Source organism: Dicentrarchus labrax, unplaced genomic scaffold, assembly GCF_905237075.1.
Source record: "Dicentrarchus labrax unplaced genomic scaffold, dlabrax2021, whole genome shotgun sequence".
In the NCBI taxonomy this organism is placed as follows: domain Eukaryota; kingdom Metazoa; phylum Chordata; class Actinopteri; family Moronidae; genus Dicentrarchus; species Dicentrarchus labrax.
In genome coordinates, this window is record NW_026136846.1 from 170,001 (window position 1) to 186,357 (window position 16,357).

Sequence of the window (16,357 nt, forward strand, 5' to 3'; positions counted from 1 at the left end):
TAGAACATTTTAGCAGATAAAACTGATTAAAAACACAATACCAAACATCTTTCCTGCCATAAACACCAGTGTGCTCATCAATCCCAACAAGAGAGATTTTGTTTTGTTTAAAAGTTTAAATATCTTTATGAAGTCATTGTTTTGATTACGCCTGTCAGCGAATTGAGTGTTTACTTGGTTAAGATCAATATGTTTGATTGTTGATCCTGCTCTCTGCTGTCTGACCACCCACTTAACCTCTGCTGACCAGAGAAGATTAATCTGATCTAATCTAATTTACTCCACAGTCATCTGGCGACTTTCTTCTCTTCAGACAAACCAGACAAACCTCGAAGAGACGATCTGGAGAAATGTAGATAAGTCTTTCAGAAAATCTAGAAAAATCTTAAAATCCTTAAATCCTGAAGAAAATCTGGACAAATTCTTAAAGAAATCTAAGAAATTGTTATGAGATCTAGAAAATTAAACAAAGAGATGGCTTTAATCTAGAAAAATCTAAAAATCTAAAATGGTGGTAATGTTGGGTCTCTGTAATTAATGTTTTAAAGAGTTCGGTCTAGACCTGCTCTATTTGAAAAGTGTCCTGAGATAACTTCTGTTATGAATTGGCGCTATACAAATAAAATTGAATTGAATTGAATTAAAATAATTGAGATAAAGTGATGAGATATTTAAGAAAGTTTACATTAATCTGACAAAAAAACAAAACTGAGAGAATAATTAAAGAAAAGTAAATCTCTAAAACATGTTAGATAACTCTTTACAAAGATTTAGAGAAATCTTGCAAAAATCTCAAGAAATGTTTTAATAAATGTTTTATTTAAGATATGTTAAAGACAATCTACAGAAACCCTGAAATAAACCAAACCTCCCTGTGAGCCTGTTTCCAGCTCTGGATGTGAATCAGCCATGTGGGTTAAGACGTTCTGATCCACAGAAACTCTACACGCTGACCGAACCTCACCCGACCTCTCTAACAGCCTGACCTGACAACCAGCCAATCAGAAGACAGCTCGACAAACAATCTCGCGCCACATTTGTTGAATTTTTAAAATGTGATATTTCTTAAAGGGAGTTTGGTGCAGAACCAGTGTTCATGGTTCAGGAGGTTTCTACCGGGAGCCCAATGATCCACAGAGGTCTCCTCCTCTCCAACACAAACAGACCCGCTGATTAAAACCACTAAACACACTGAATAAAGCAGTTCCACCTTAAACACACTGAATAAAGCAGTTCCACCTTAACAATCACTGCTTCTCCCACGCTGTTGGACAGACAAAGGACGTCCCGGAGGGGCTGCGAGCCGAGCTGCTGCTAACGTTAGCTCAGCTTGTTTCTCTGATAACTTAAGATCCAGACGTCCGATGACTAAAATCCTTCATCCGGTCATATTGAATTTGCCAAGCATTTTCATTAATACTGTTTATGTTAATTTATTGTATTTGTCTCATTTTTCAATGTGAATGAATGTTTTCTTCGGTCTACAGAACGCCAGTCACGAGTTATATGACCTGCCTTGATTGCAAATATGTGTTAAGAGTTATATTTTTCAAGTTCACGTCATTTTCTTTTCTTTTCTCTCTGTTAAGAGACACTTACAAATTAATATAATGTATTGAGTTATTTGCCTTTATCATATAAAATAAAATACTGACTGTATTGTTGTTCTTCAGTTTTATTCTGTATAACCTGCAATGTTAAATTAATATCACGAGTGTGACAACAACAACACTTCTACTCTTAAAAAGCACCAAGATCTAAACAGTGGATGGAAACAATTTTTCTTTTTGAGATTTTATTTCAGCCACTAACTTTTGATCTTAATGCTAACTGAAAGTAACAACGGGGTGGAGGTGTGTTAATGTTCACGGTTTTAAAAGCAGCATTTCAATTTGTTTAAAATCTACAGTGTGTGCAGATTGTGTGTGAGCCTGATGATCACGTAGTGTGCAAACCACAATGTGTTTGCACACGAACGGAACCAACAGAGCCCATCACACATTATCAGGGTCCGACCTTCTCGATACCGCTGTGGAGACTAACAGTCCAATAACGTTATGTCTCGAGTACGGCTAAAACTATTCCTTGGGTTACCCGAGTAACTCGATCACTAAAAATCATCGATGCAATCTCTGCACGGTGTCTGTTGTAAAACCGAACTAGCCTAGCACAATAGCACAACGTTAGTAAGTCAGTCATTGTTTATCTGCAGATAAAATAAAGAGAGAAAACAGGATCAATCATCTTCCAGCTCCAAAATGTCCAATTTAGACTATTTTAATTCTCTTTAACCTGATTCGTATCTGCTAACTAGCCAACCAGCGGTCCACAGTCTCGACTAACTCAGAACAAGAAGACGCTGTAGGAACTTTAACATTATATAAATATATATAAATATTTGTTTCTGTGGCAGCAAACACACACACACACACAGCTCGTCCCTCAAACAGCGGGAAACTGCCCACAACAAACCAGCTCAGGTTACCCACAATGCACCTTCCTTAAAGGGGACACACAGTGCAGTTAGGCTGCGTGGAGGAAGGATCAATACTGTACTGAAGTCAAAGTATTGAAGTTAAGGATCATTCTGCAGTGGTTCCTAACCCTACCAGTGGATAGATCCGTTCTAATGTCACCAACAACCTCTGTAGTCTCATTGAGCTACTTATTAGCAACCATCTGTTTTAGGAGACGTAAAAGCATCGACATCCACAGGTGGAGAATTTACTGACGGATTTTTACGTCGGAGAACAAAACCTGAAAATCTCTTCAGCTCGTGTGAACCAAAGACCAACCAAACACATTCAGACAACACACTGACTTCAGGAGGGGACACCAGAGGGGCAGAAACGCTCACTCAGTTCATTCCTGCTGCCGAGGTTTGTTGACACTGAGAAGAAAACAGAATCATTTCAGATCCTTTAACAGAGAACCGAAGCTGGATGTGTGGAAGCAGATTTACGACCTCAGAGCTCCTCATTTGTTCATGTTCGGTTCAGCATGGAGAAAAAAACCAGAGTGAGTCATGATTCAGGGAAACAGGGTGTGTGTGTGTGTGTGTGTGTGTGTGTGTGTGTGTGTGTGTGTAGTTGAAAAGTTTAAGTAGCTGCTGGTTCCTGTAAATGTGATCACTCAGATTCATTCAGACTGTTCAGACTGGATGTTTGAGTGATTCTGTCTCAGCTCGCAGTGACACACGCACACACACGCACACACACACACACACACACACACACACACACACACACACACACACACACACGCTGTCAGACTTGTGTTAAACAAGGTTTATTTCCTGTCGGTGTCGGGGAGCTGAAGGACTCGGCTGTGAGCCCGGCAGCCGACGGCGCTAAGCTGCTTAATGCTCAACCTGCCTGAGTAAGACGCCAAAACACAAACACACACACACACACACACACACTGACACACACATACTGACACACACAGGAGAGTTGGTGGCTCAGCAGTCCATGAAGACAAAAACCAACAAATCAATACGTCAGCGCACATTAAAGCGTTGGAACAACATGAAGTCTGATTGTTCTACAGAGAATTAACTTTAATCCACTTATTAAATATTATATTAAATATATTTATATGATAATCTTTATTTTAATGACATTCAGTGACGATATTCAACACACTGCCACTCCTCAGAGACTCCATCCAGCTGCATTCTGGGAAATGCAGTGTGTTTGGACTAAATGTAATAAAAGATATCTGTCACACACACACCACACACACACACACACACACACACACACACACACACACACACACTGAGTCACTGCAGTGACTTTAAATCTGTGGCACAACCCTGCAGCCAGCAGCACATTATGTCTCAGTGTTAAGAGGTTTAACAGTAAGAGTGAAAGTTTACGGAGACGCAGCCCGACCGCCTCTCTGGGTCGAATTCCAACAACACACACACACACACACAGGCACACACTCACACACACACACACAGGCACACACACACACACACACACACACACTCACACACACTCACACACACTCACACGTAATCACAACACTAAGTACTGCATGTTCTCTGAATATAAGAGAATATAAGACTTTTACTTTTATATATATATTATATGTTGTGCATTACATTATTAAAGCCAACTTGCTGATCAGAAAACGGATCAGAAATCAATAAGGGACTCAACAAAGACTCAGACCAATAAGCAGAATCAATAATGGTATTGGTATCAGTATAATTCCCATCCCTATTGCCCACAGAACATCTCAGACCACAACCGTTGGCACCACCGCCCACCAGACTCCTTTGACAAAACTGGTAATTTTCCCTCTCAGATAATCATAAAACATTTAAATCAAACTGAACAGAAACAAAATAAAACTGTTTTTCCAACAATCAACAACTCAAAGTTTGCTTCTGTTATGTTGTTCACCATTTTATTATTATAATCTAAGAGCTGAGATATTTCCCGCCAGAGAGAGTCCTTTACTTTAATCAGGAACAGCCGTAATGTCTCCACCAGACTCCATAAAGAAAAACACTAATTTTACCTCACAGATCATCGTAACTTAATTCTGTTTCCTCTTTCAGACCCGAGTTCTGACTGACAGGCGTCACTTTTACTTTTGATTCTTTAATTACTTTTTGTTTCAAATACTTTTGTACTTTTGTATTAAAGTAAAGAATCTGACAAGTTGGACGAGTCGAATACAAAATGAGGAGTTTCTTAAAAAATAAAACTAATAAAAACAATAAAAACAAAAGACTATGAATGTTTACATGTACTGCACAATATTTATATTTTAATGTAACATTTTAACTAATAACTAATATAAAATGTATATAGTATAATAAAATATAGTATAATATAATATAATTGAATATAATATAATATAATATAATATAATATAATTGAATATAATATAATATAATATAATATAGTATAATATAATATAATTGAATATAATTTAATTTAATATAATACAATATAATATAATATAATTGAATATAATATAATTGAATATAATATATAGTATAATATAATATAATTGAATATAATATAATATAGTATAATATAATATAATTGAATATAATATAATTTAATATAATATAATATAATTTAATATAATATAATATAATATAGTGTTGCTGTATCACTTTATTGTCGTATATATTAAAGCTCATTATACAGAAACTTTACAGAGAAACACACACAGCTCTTCCTCTTCCTCACTGTACTCCTCCTCACCCTCCTCACCCTCACTGTACTCCTCCTCACCCTCAGTGTACTCCTCCTCACCCTCCTCTTCCTCACCTCTGCAGTGTGAGTGTCCACTCAGCAGCAGCAGCAGCAGGCAGCAGATCTCCAGCAGCTCCACTCTTCCTCCCATCTTCCTCCTCTTCCTCTGCTGGAGAGAATAAATGTCACCGGTCCGCTCTCTCAGTCTTCCTCCTCTGTTTGTTGTTGTTGTTGTTGTTGTTGTTGTTGTTTTCCCTGTTGTCTTCCAGTCGTCTCCCCCCGCAGAGCCTCATGCTAAACGCCCAGCAGAGGTTTTCTTCCTCGGCCGAGCCATAAGTTCCGACCCAGCGGACGACCCGGTTCTGTTAGCTGTTAGCTGTTAGCAAGCGGTCGGATCCAAAATGTCCGCCGCGGTTTCTCCTCGTTCGGTCCGTGAATCCGAACACCGACGGTCCACCGACGGTCCACCGACAGTCAGTGAGTGTTTCTCTGTCGGACAGTTTGAGGGAAGTCTGTTCTGCTCACCGACAGCGGCGGAGCTCCGCGTGAACCCAGAGTCAAGCTACCGGAAATACCGACCGCTTCCGGTGACGCACTTCAAAATAAGAGCCACACAGACCGTAAACGCAGCATGAACGTTTTATTGTGTGAAATTTATATTCATTTATATATTTATATCATTAACATCAATTATTATTCTCTAGTCGAGCTGATAAATAAAACAGCAACAAAGACAAAGAAACTTTATTTATTCATTATTTCCTCCTCCTGTGTTCTTTATTTGATTCACTTTTTGTTCTTTAAACGTGTTTATGTGTTATTATTGTTTCAATCTGATTGTAATTCGTGTCTAAAAAATGTAGAAATATAAAAACTGAAACCCACCGCACACTGACCAGTGCTGGAAAGTAACTAAGTACTGTTTTTTATACTTTTAATTTCAGTCAATCAATTAAAAAAAAACATACAGTTGCTCAAGGTGCTCACACGACATTAAATAAATAGAAATAAGAAGAAGAAGAACGTTAAAATATGTATTATATTACAATATCTAACAACTATATATGTATAAAATAGAATAAATAAAATATAGAGCGTTATAAGAAGAGTCTGAAGTGTTTCTCTCCCTACATTCACTGACTGCTTACTCTGGATATTAAGTCTTACGTTATAAAGTCGACACAATGTGCTCCCCCTCCACCGACTATATTTAAATGCCGCTCACATTTATTTTTCAGTAATCAAAGATTTAAAGTATATAACTGACAATAATGTATTGCGCCCTATAAAGATTATGAAGTATATTTTGCTGACGACACACACGTTTTAAAGAGCAGGACTTAGATAGATAGATACTTTATTTATCCCGAGGGAAATTCAAGTTGTCAACTTGTTCAAAGTAATATGAAGAAAAACAAACACATATTGTTTTAGGTTTAGTTCAATGATCCATCGAGCATTATTATACATATATGCTTTATAAATTAATGTATTATTATACTGTCTTTATATATAGACTTTAAGTACTTTATATTTAATAGTTGTATGTAAATATTGTTTTTATCTGCATATTGTAATTAAACACACCATATATATATTATATATACTACCTAAACCAGTATACATATTTGTATATGTATAACGTACTGTATATAACCTTGTATCTTTTAATTTCATTCATGGACTAATTGTATTAATTTAATTTTAAAATGTAATTACTTTGTGCTGAAGAATCAATAATCTTCTTATGAGTATGTAACACTGTGTATTTAAATAAAATAATAAATACATTTAAAGTTTAAACTCTAATCTTGTCTTCTATAAAGTAACACATTATTAATATGTGCTAATTAATGACTTAATAATGTGTAACTAATATCAGAGGGTGATACTTTTATTCTGAAGTCAGACTAGTTGAACCGGAAGTCACTGGCTGTTCGTTTCCGTTCGCTTCACGAACATTAATCTCCAGCTGGAAGACTTAAACTGCGCATGCGCCCCCTGTCGGGCTGCACAGTGAAGTAAACCGAGCGCCTCCTCGTTCGCATCATAACTTTATTATAATTTGATCCGGAGGTGAAACTGTTCCGACCTTCACTGAATCACCGCCGGGAGCTCCGGACACTTTATCCAAGCGCACCTTTAAAGGTTTGAGCTCTCAGCCAATGAGAGAGAAGAGTTTCTAATAGTGATCGCTGATTGGCTGAAATCTAACACAATAAAGGCTGTGGTGCCTTCAGGTGTCTCTGTAAACCGTAGCTCCTGTGAATCTGAGTTTAACATTCAAAACAAATTTCACTTCTAATTAAACTTTAAACAGACAAATCACATTAATTGATTATTGACTAACATTAGCAGACTATTGGCTCTTTTTTAGTGATTTAAAATTATTTCTGTTTACAGTCTAAATTCACTCCGAACACATAAAACAAGCAGCTGATTTTAAAATAAAAATAGATTTCACTCAGATTGGGACATTTACTATTCCTGCTGTATCTAATACAAACAATCAATTATTAATTTGGCTAAAACATTTCAGAAAATAGTGAAAAATATTTCTGAGTTTTGATAACTGTTTTAAATATAGATTATATTTACTATCAGTTAGAGCTGATTAGTCGATTCAACAGAAAAGTAATCGACAACTAATTTAATAAACTGATTGAGTCATTTAATTATATCACAGTAAACTGAATCTCTTTGGGTTTTGGACTGTTTTCAGAAATAATGAATATAATAATAATAATAATAATGAAAACTACTGTTATTTGTAGAACTTATAAATTAATATATAAGTTTAGAGATCGTCTGCATACTGAGCAACGTGAAGTTCCAACCCAAAGAAACAATGAAAATGCAGATAAACATTTTTTTCTCTTTCAGTAAGATACAATTTATATATAACAGGTAACAAAGGCAAACATTTATTTTAATTAACAGATAAGGAGAATTAAAAATGTTACAGTTTTATCAAAATAGATTGAATGAGAACACGTCGACCTTCCTCGCATAATGAACTGAACATGTGACCAGACTTTATCTAGACCCTGCAGATAAAAAGCTCTAAAGTAACATAAACACAATAATTCTTATATTCAGGTGATTAAACACTGAAACATAACGATGAATATTATATTTCTGACAATAGTCGGCTTCAATGTTCCACACTGGACCTTTAAACTACGATGGGGAACCTTGTAGAGATGGCTGTAGACTCTCTGTGAAGTGTCGTTAGTACGATCCAATGGGCTTGAAGTCTAGAGCTGCAGACAGGGCAGGCAGTCAGACAGGAGTCCACAGGAACCAGCATGACCCCGATTGTACAACATCTGTCGCAGGATTTATTCTGATCCGTTGTTAACGTCTCTGACTCAGCTGCCGGTACAGTTGGATGGTCATGAGCTGAACTTTGGGATCTCCAGGTTTGATGTCGATAGCTCTCAGGAAGAGCTCCAGGGCGTCGTCCAGCCTCCCTTTGCTGTAGTACTCCCCCCCTCTAATGACCAGGGAGTCGTAGCTCTCGTCCTCGGGCTTCACGTCGACGGTGCACTGATCCATTCTCTCGGAGGAGGCTAGTTCGGGCTCGCCGGTTGATTCTTCTAGATTAAGGCTCATTTCCTCTCCTGACTCATCGATGCCATCTGCTGACTCAGAGCACTCCTCCTCCTCCTCCTCTTCTTCCTCTTCTACCTCCTCCTCCTCACCCTCTGTGTTTAACGTCTCTCCGATGGTCTCCTCCAGCTGGAACTCATCATGGGTTGAATGAATGATGTCCTCCTCTTCGGCTTCATCAGAATGTCTCTCTGAAATATCTTCATAATCATCATCATCATCCCCTTCTTCCTCACCCCCCATGTCTTGGTTGTGGTTCTCCACGTCTTCAATGATGGACTGGAGGAGGGAGCGTCGTGAGGCCACGGAGGTGTTTCCTCCAACGCTCTTTCTTGACCGGAGAGGGGTGGAGCCAGAGGGCGCCGATTTAGGTGTGGAGGCTCCAAGAACCTCGAAGGAGTTGTCAAATTGACTCCTCAACTCCTGCCTATCTTCATCATCATCATCATCATCACCTTCACTGTCATAAATCACCGCTGCTCTTTTCTTCTTGGTAGCTATAATAGAATCATTCATTGACTCGTCCACTTCAGAGGCATGGACGCTGTTGAAGCTTCGTCCGAGTGCTTCCTTATGTTCTCTCTCACAAAGGGATTTATTGACATCAAAACTCCCCTCCATCTGCAGCTGTGAAAGCAACTTCTTCTCCTCTGCTTCGGTCTCTTCGTGATCTGGGACATCGTGGTCTGAGAACATGTCACTGTCCTCAAGCTGTAAATTGAAGTTGCCCTCAAAGGACTCCAACCCCGTGCTGGCTCTGGACGACGCGTCTGCTTTGAAGCTTGAATTGAAAGCTTGCAAGACAGAAAGTCTTTTGTTCTGCAGGGGTGTGCCATGTGGAAGCCCCAAGTCCATCTTTGAGTCGTATTTTGAGTGTGAAGATCCATTTAGCTGTTGTTCATCTTCATCAACCGCTGTAACGTACGGCAGACTGATGTCACCTGCTGAAGCAACTGCAGCCTCAGACATTGCAGACTCGTCCATTAGTTCTTGAACGGAGACATCTGCCGAATCACCTGTTGCAGCATCAGCGGCCTCTGACAGCACCAAAGAGTCTTCGATCACCTCCTGAGGAGAAGATGCTTCCAAGTAATTCAGCTCCTGCTTGACAGACTGATGTTCTGGGGAATCCAGATCCTGCACCTCCTGAGGAGAATCTGCTTCCAAGTAACTCCTCTCATGCTTGACTGACTGGTGTTTAGGGGAATCCAGCTCCAGCTCATCAAACTTCTCTTGGCTTGTTACAGCAGGTTGTTCTTCTGTCATATATTCATCTGCAGTCAGATCAATAACTCTGTCACTCAGGTTCTGTTGGCCATCCTCCTTGCTAGAACCAGACTGGTCCAGATCCACCACAATTGGTGACCCGTTGAGGTTGCTGTCATGTTGTGGATAGGGAGGACTTGGTCTTGGATTTCTTGTTTTTTTGTCATGAGAATGGTCTCTGTTGTTGTTCTCCACAGGTTGTCTGAGCCAAGCTGGTTCTGTACTTGTTGTCATGTTCTCTGCCAGCTGCATCTGTAACTCTGACTCTGCCTTCATCAGCTCCTGGGCCTTTCTGGACCCTCCCTTCAATGTAGTGGTGCGCCTCTTGGTCCTCCGGGGACTCGTCATGGTTGACATCGAGAGAGAACATGAGGTCATGGTCAGAGATTCCAAACATCTCCATGGCGTGGAGGTGGGCAATGTGTTCATCCAGCTCCGGGTCTGTCCGTCGGTGTCTGGAGTGCAGGGCCTGAAGCTGCAGCTGGGTGGACGAAGACCGTGTGTCCTCCAGAAGGAAGAGCTCCTTCAGCTCCTGCTTGCTGAAGTACCGAAAAGGGTTCTTTTTATCTCCGGTATTCTGTCTGATGAGGGAGTCTTTGAAAACCTGCCGTCTGTAGATCTTCTCCTCCACCGTCCCGCAGGTGATGAGCCTGTAGATGACGACGTTTTCAGTCTGGCCGATGCGGTATGCCCTGTCAACAGCCTGGGCATCTGTTGCTGGGTTCCAGCTGGGATCGTAGATCACGACTCTGTTTGCTGCCGTCAGAGTGATGCCAACTCCTCCAACCTGTGTGGTGAGGAGGAAGACAGAGTAACGCTCGTCGGTCTGGAACAGAGTGATGCGCCTCTCTCTCTCTGCAATCTGTGTTATTGTGCCGTCCAGTCTGATAACTTTGAAGCCTCTGTTGCCCAGGATGCGTTCGATGATGTCAAGCACTTTCCTGTAATGAGCAAAGACAAGTGTGCGGTGGCCATCTTGTCTGAGCTTTTCAAGAAGCGCAAACAAAAAGACGAGTTTCCCAGATTCAGATATTAGGGTGTCGTCAGTGATGTTAGCGATGCCGTGAGCAGCGTCTGTCTCCGTGTCGTCATTCTGATGACTCTCAGCTGTACTTTCCTCCAAGCCTAACTTAGCTATGGCTGCAGCAGAGAGCAGTCTTGGGTGGTCACACAGCTTTTTCAGGATGTTTAATTCAGCTAGAGGTGATCTGGTGGTCATGAGCAGCTCCTTGATGTGGTCCAGTGAAAGGAACTGCCTGTATATGTCTTCCTGAACAGCACTCAGGTAAGTCCAGACAATCAGGTCGTTCTTTCTTGTCAGCGTGGGCATGACAGCTCCAGAGTCTTTTGGTGGGTTTGGGACTTGGCTGTCTTTGTCGTCTGAATAGTCCTCTTTGCGCTGATGTGTGCCGTTCATTTTGTTTTTCTGCACTTCAGCTTTTGTCCTGCGGAGGAAGTAGGGTTTGATTATGGCCATGAGGTTCTCAGACATCCGGAACCCGAGAGCCTTTTCCCCTGGCGTGGCATCCTTCTCTCGGGCACGGGTGATGGGGTTCTCATACTCTGTTTTGAATGTTTTAGCCGTGCCGAGGAGAGTGCCTTGGCAAGCAAAGTCGAAGAGAGCCCACATTTCTCTCAGGTTGTTCTGGACCGGAGTACCTGTGAGAAGAACTCGATTCTTTGAAGGTATGGCGCAGGCACTTTTGGCTGTTTTGGTGGTTGAAGTTTTTATCTTGTGTGCCTCATCCAGAATCATGTAGTCCCATGTGAACTCTTTGCCGTGGTATGATGACAACTGCTGCCAGTTATTCATGAGCATAGTGTAGGTGGTTATGATGACGCCTCCTCTCCTCTGAACTTTCTCCAAACTCCTGGTCCTCTCTCCTTTGCTGGTGCCGTGAAACTCCTTGACCCTCATGCCAGGAGTCCATTTGGCAAACTCCTTAGTCCAGTTTGTGATGAGTGAAGTTGGCATGACGAGCATTGTGTGTTTGACCAGCTCGTTATCGTACATACCCGAGAGGAATGAGATCACCTGGATGGTTTTACCAAGGCCCATGTCATCTGCCAAGATCCCACCTTTAAGACCATCTCTGTAGAGACTGTATAAGAAGGCCACTCCATTTCTCTGGTAGTCATAGAGCTTGTCATATAAACCTTTGAAAAGCATTAAACCGCTTCCGTTCACATTGACAAACTCTTCATCTTCTTCCTCAGAGTCGTTCTGAGAAATAAGTTCTTCAATTTTCTTTATCCTGCTTTCCAGTTTTTGAGTCTGGTGGATGTTGTACGCCAACTTGAAGAGCTCCAGAGCCTTTTTTATGTCTCCTTGTCGGGCAACATCTTTACCATCTTGAATGAATCTGTAAGAAGAAAACACATTAGAGGGTAATTTATAAGACAACATTGAGATCTAATGTTCTATGTTTGGCCACTAGCATGAAGAAAAACAACAAGGTACAATTTAGACATTTTAGGTTCATCACATTAGAAACTAAACTTTTTAACTCAACAATATAACATCTTTTTCAATAGTTTGAAGGTGCTGTGGTGAAGGGCAGGTTCTGAATTGGTACTTTTTTACTTGAATAATTACATAAATGATGAATTGGTTGAATTGAATGATAGTTTCCGCTCAGCTGCTGTCACAGATATAACACAGAAAGTGTACATCCAAATTACTACTGTCAGTTTCATTTATAACATTTAAATGTGTACATTGTTTTACTGATGATGAAGTTGATGAAGATGATTTATCAGATGTATTGACCTGTTTCGACGTGATGCAGAAACAGCAGTAAAAATGCTCAGGAACGTTAATTAATGCACAAAGTGACGGGATATCAAGAGTTTAGTGTGTCATGTGAACTGAACAAAGGACAGTGAGTGACAGCAGAAGGTACGGTGCTATAAAAGTGTTTATTGGCATTTAGAGATGTGAGATCTGATCACAGGAGCTCACTGGAGACTTGTTCTAACACCAGCAGTAAACTGATGTACTGAAAGCTGTCGAATTGTGATCATCCAAGAAGAATGTTAATATCAGCCGTAAACGGGCTCAAAGAAATCACTTAAAATACAATATGTTTGGATGGGACCTTAATTACAGGGCTACCAACTAAAACAGGCATTTTGTGGCTGTAATTAGTTGTATTACCTGTGGTATGCTTCCATCTTGTCATCTGTATCCATGGACAAAGACCTGTGAAGACAGAGTCGGGGTTAGAAACACATTTACATCAACAGACTCAGTTTCATTTTCCCTCAGAGAGCAAAGCAGAAAATAAAATCAACCTCATTAACTCCCCATAATGTGAGCAGTTTATATGATACTAACACCACAGAGAACAACAAGCAGTCAGACGCTTCACTAAAGGAAAAAATACCAAGTATCCTCAGCTTCATGCATCCATCAGAGCAGCATTTCACTGTTAGAAGCTGCTCCAGGGGTTAGTTTGAATTACTTTATATATACAGTTAGTTTAGTCTGCCGATTCCCAAACGAGGACTCGAGGAAAGAAGAAAAGTTCTGGGCGTCAGACAGTTCAAATTACAACACACGAGACATTTAAAGGCAAAATGTGTGAATGTAAGAAGAAGGGATGCAAAATATAGTTTTTATCCAGCAATACAATAACCGATAATTACGTGTTTCTCATTGTGGATAATCGATAATTTCCTCATTATTGTATTTTATAAAGACATTAACAACCTGTAGTTTTATCACCTGAGGGTGAGAAAGGCTGAAAACAAACAACACTTCTGACTCGGTTCATCAGAAAATATGACTGAGTGATACAAAAACATCTTATTGTGACAGATTCTGCGATATGATCGTCCATTAGTGAGGAAATGATCATCAGTTAATAAGCAATAACTTGTTACTCATAAACACGTTACCTTTAATGAACTTATTAAAACAGCAGAACTAAATTATAATGTTGTTTGTCACATTTTATTTTTATTAATTTGTGCGGCTCCATCAAAAAACACAAGATAGAACATAAATAAATTATTATTATTAGTTTTTTATATTTTAAATGTGCATTTTACAGCTGTGTACTATTAATAACACGTCCATGACTTTATTAGTGTCACTGTGACATGTGTTAGTGCCAATAAAGAGATCAATAAATTCACCTGAATCTGATTATGAATCAATAATTTAACAGATATCATTTATAATAATATTTATTGTTATTATAATTATTTGCAATCCCAGTAACAAACTACATTTTATTAGAGGTTCATCAATAACAGCTTTAGAAGCTGATCATTTAATGATTTAATGATTTAATGTAATCTTAATATATAAAGTAACTAAAGCTGTTTCAGTAAAGTAACGTTACTTCAGTAAATGTACTAAGTTACTTTTCACCAGAGGAAAACAATAAAATACTCAATAAAAGCATAATAATGATTAATATTAGTCAGTAAAGTTAAAGTCAAATATAAAGAGGTTATTAATCCACTGCAGCTAGCACAGACAGCTAGCACAAACAGCTAGCCTCCCACCAATGTTAACAGGCGGCGCTGTTAGCACTGAAGCTAACTGCTAGCTAGTCGTTAGCTTCACTTACTTCTCCAGTTTGTCGGAAACTTCCGCGACGTCGCCATTACGTTGACAAACATCCATCCTGACAATGTCCGCTTCTCCCCGGCACACAGAGGGAGCTCACCCCGGACAATAATCCCGTTTTTCGGACTCAAAAGCTGAAAGTTGTCGGCGGCTGCTGCGTTCACGGACCAGGAAGTCTCAGTGTTGATGTGTTTGAACGCGCAGCTTCTTCCCCCGCCATTTTCTCAGAGCCAATCAGAGAGAGCGCTGTAGTGACGTCGCGCCGAGGTTGTCCAATCGGAGAAAGTGACGTCTACAGTGGGGCGGGACCATAGCAGAGCTCAGCCAATGAGCAGCGCCGGGGCCAGGCAGCAGTTGAACTGAACTACAGTTGAGTTTGAGGTTTTACAGAAAATAAAAATAAAGAATAGATGAAATAAAAATGTTCCTGTTTAAATGGAAAAGTTTAATGAATTAAATAAAAACAATATGTCATGATTAACACGCAGAGTGAACACGAGGTATCAGTCCTCAATCAATTGGAGGATTTATTGATTGATTGATTATTTGTTTGGTTTTCTTGTAATAAACATTTAAATTGAGTTCAAAATATCTTCAATATATTCCGAGTACACGGTGGATGAAAATATGTGAAATGTTTTAGACCGTTAATGTAAAGCTGGTGATGTTCTTTAATGTGTCACAAAGCTGGAAACTCTTAATGTAAAGAGAATATAATAAAACATGGATAGATCTGTCGTCTGCGTGCACTAAATAATTCCCTCAAATGAAACCAGAACATCCATTTCACTGGAACACGCTTTTATTATGAAGTCATACACACCACCAAAGGTCAGATGTTCAACCTCATGATAACAGTCTCTTCAACAGGACTCTGCTGATTCATAGCAAGTTACATATTCACTGATCAAGACATTAAACTACGATCATTAAAAACATTATAAAAGATTTAAATTCAAGTTAAAAACAAGTTTAATCGTTCAGGCTACACTGAGCAAAGTTAAGAGCTCACTGATTGAGTTTGTGTTATTAATGCAGAGGATTTAGAGTTATCTGTTGTAGTTTTGTTACATAAGAACAGGCTTTTATTAAATGTCATTAAGAGAGTATTCTTGTAGTATTACCACCCTCTAAGGTCCAGACTGAGCCTCCTTACTGACTATCAGCAGTGATTAGGAGGTTGTTGAGGGATCAGCTACGATGCAACAGAACAGACGACGTGAGTTTGGTGAAACAGGTGAACTGATTTATTCAACATGTCAAACCTCACAGGGTCAACTTTCACCCTGTAGGTTCAGACACACACTGAAATACGTCCACCCATGTGAACGTACAATAAAGTATAAAGATATAAGATATGGTGAAGAATGAACACATTGACAATAAGGCAGACTGCTGATCAGCTTCTACTACAGACATACAAGACTCAGACAATATCCACACAAGAGCCAAAATGCTTCATCCCACTTCAGAGAGAGTTCCCCATGAGAACCACACCTCAGTTTCAGGATGTAGAAATTATGAATACGTACAAATAAACATGCAACAACAAATAAAAAGGTATTTATAAAAGAAGAATACATTTAAAATGATCTATGAGATTATATTCAGACCAATTAATAGTTTGGTTGATGCAGTATTTAATCATAGCGGTTAGTGACACAAACACCGAGCTGTT

At 39.5% G+C, this 16,357-nt stretch overlaps 2 protein-coding genes across 7 annotated transcripts in view; both read right to left on the reverse strand.

The window, feature by feature from the left end:
- The window catches only part of adam9 (ADAM metallopeptidase domain 9), a 29,283-nt gene extending 23,514 nt beyond the window's left edge, over positions 1-5,769 (reverse strand). For all 6 annotated transcript variants that reach the window (XR_007883175.1, XR_007883174.1, XR_007883173.1 and 3 more), the window contains exon 1: positions 5,298-5,769. Coding sequence is in view for 3 of the 6 variants with exons in the window: in XM_051394362.1 (XP_051250322.1) it covers positions 5,298-5,373 (76 nt within the window). In the remaining 3 variants the exon portion in view is untranslated. The remainder of the gene's footprint in view (positions 1-5,297) is intronic.
- A 2,361-nt stretch (positions 5,770-8,130) lies between these two features.
- On the reverse strand, positions 8,131-14,885 carry ercc6l (excision repair cross-complementation group 6-like). The gene is given in 4 exon segments (XM_051394355.1): positions 8,131-10,391; positions 10,393-12,463; positions 13,258-13,302; positions 14,681-14,885. Coding segments are annotated over 4 exon segments (3,984 nt in total). The 5' UTR covers positions 14,737-14,885; the 3' UTR covers positions 8,131-8,579.
- Positions 14,886-16,357: the final 1,472 nt, after the last annotated feature.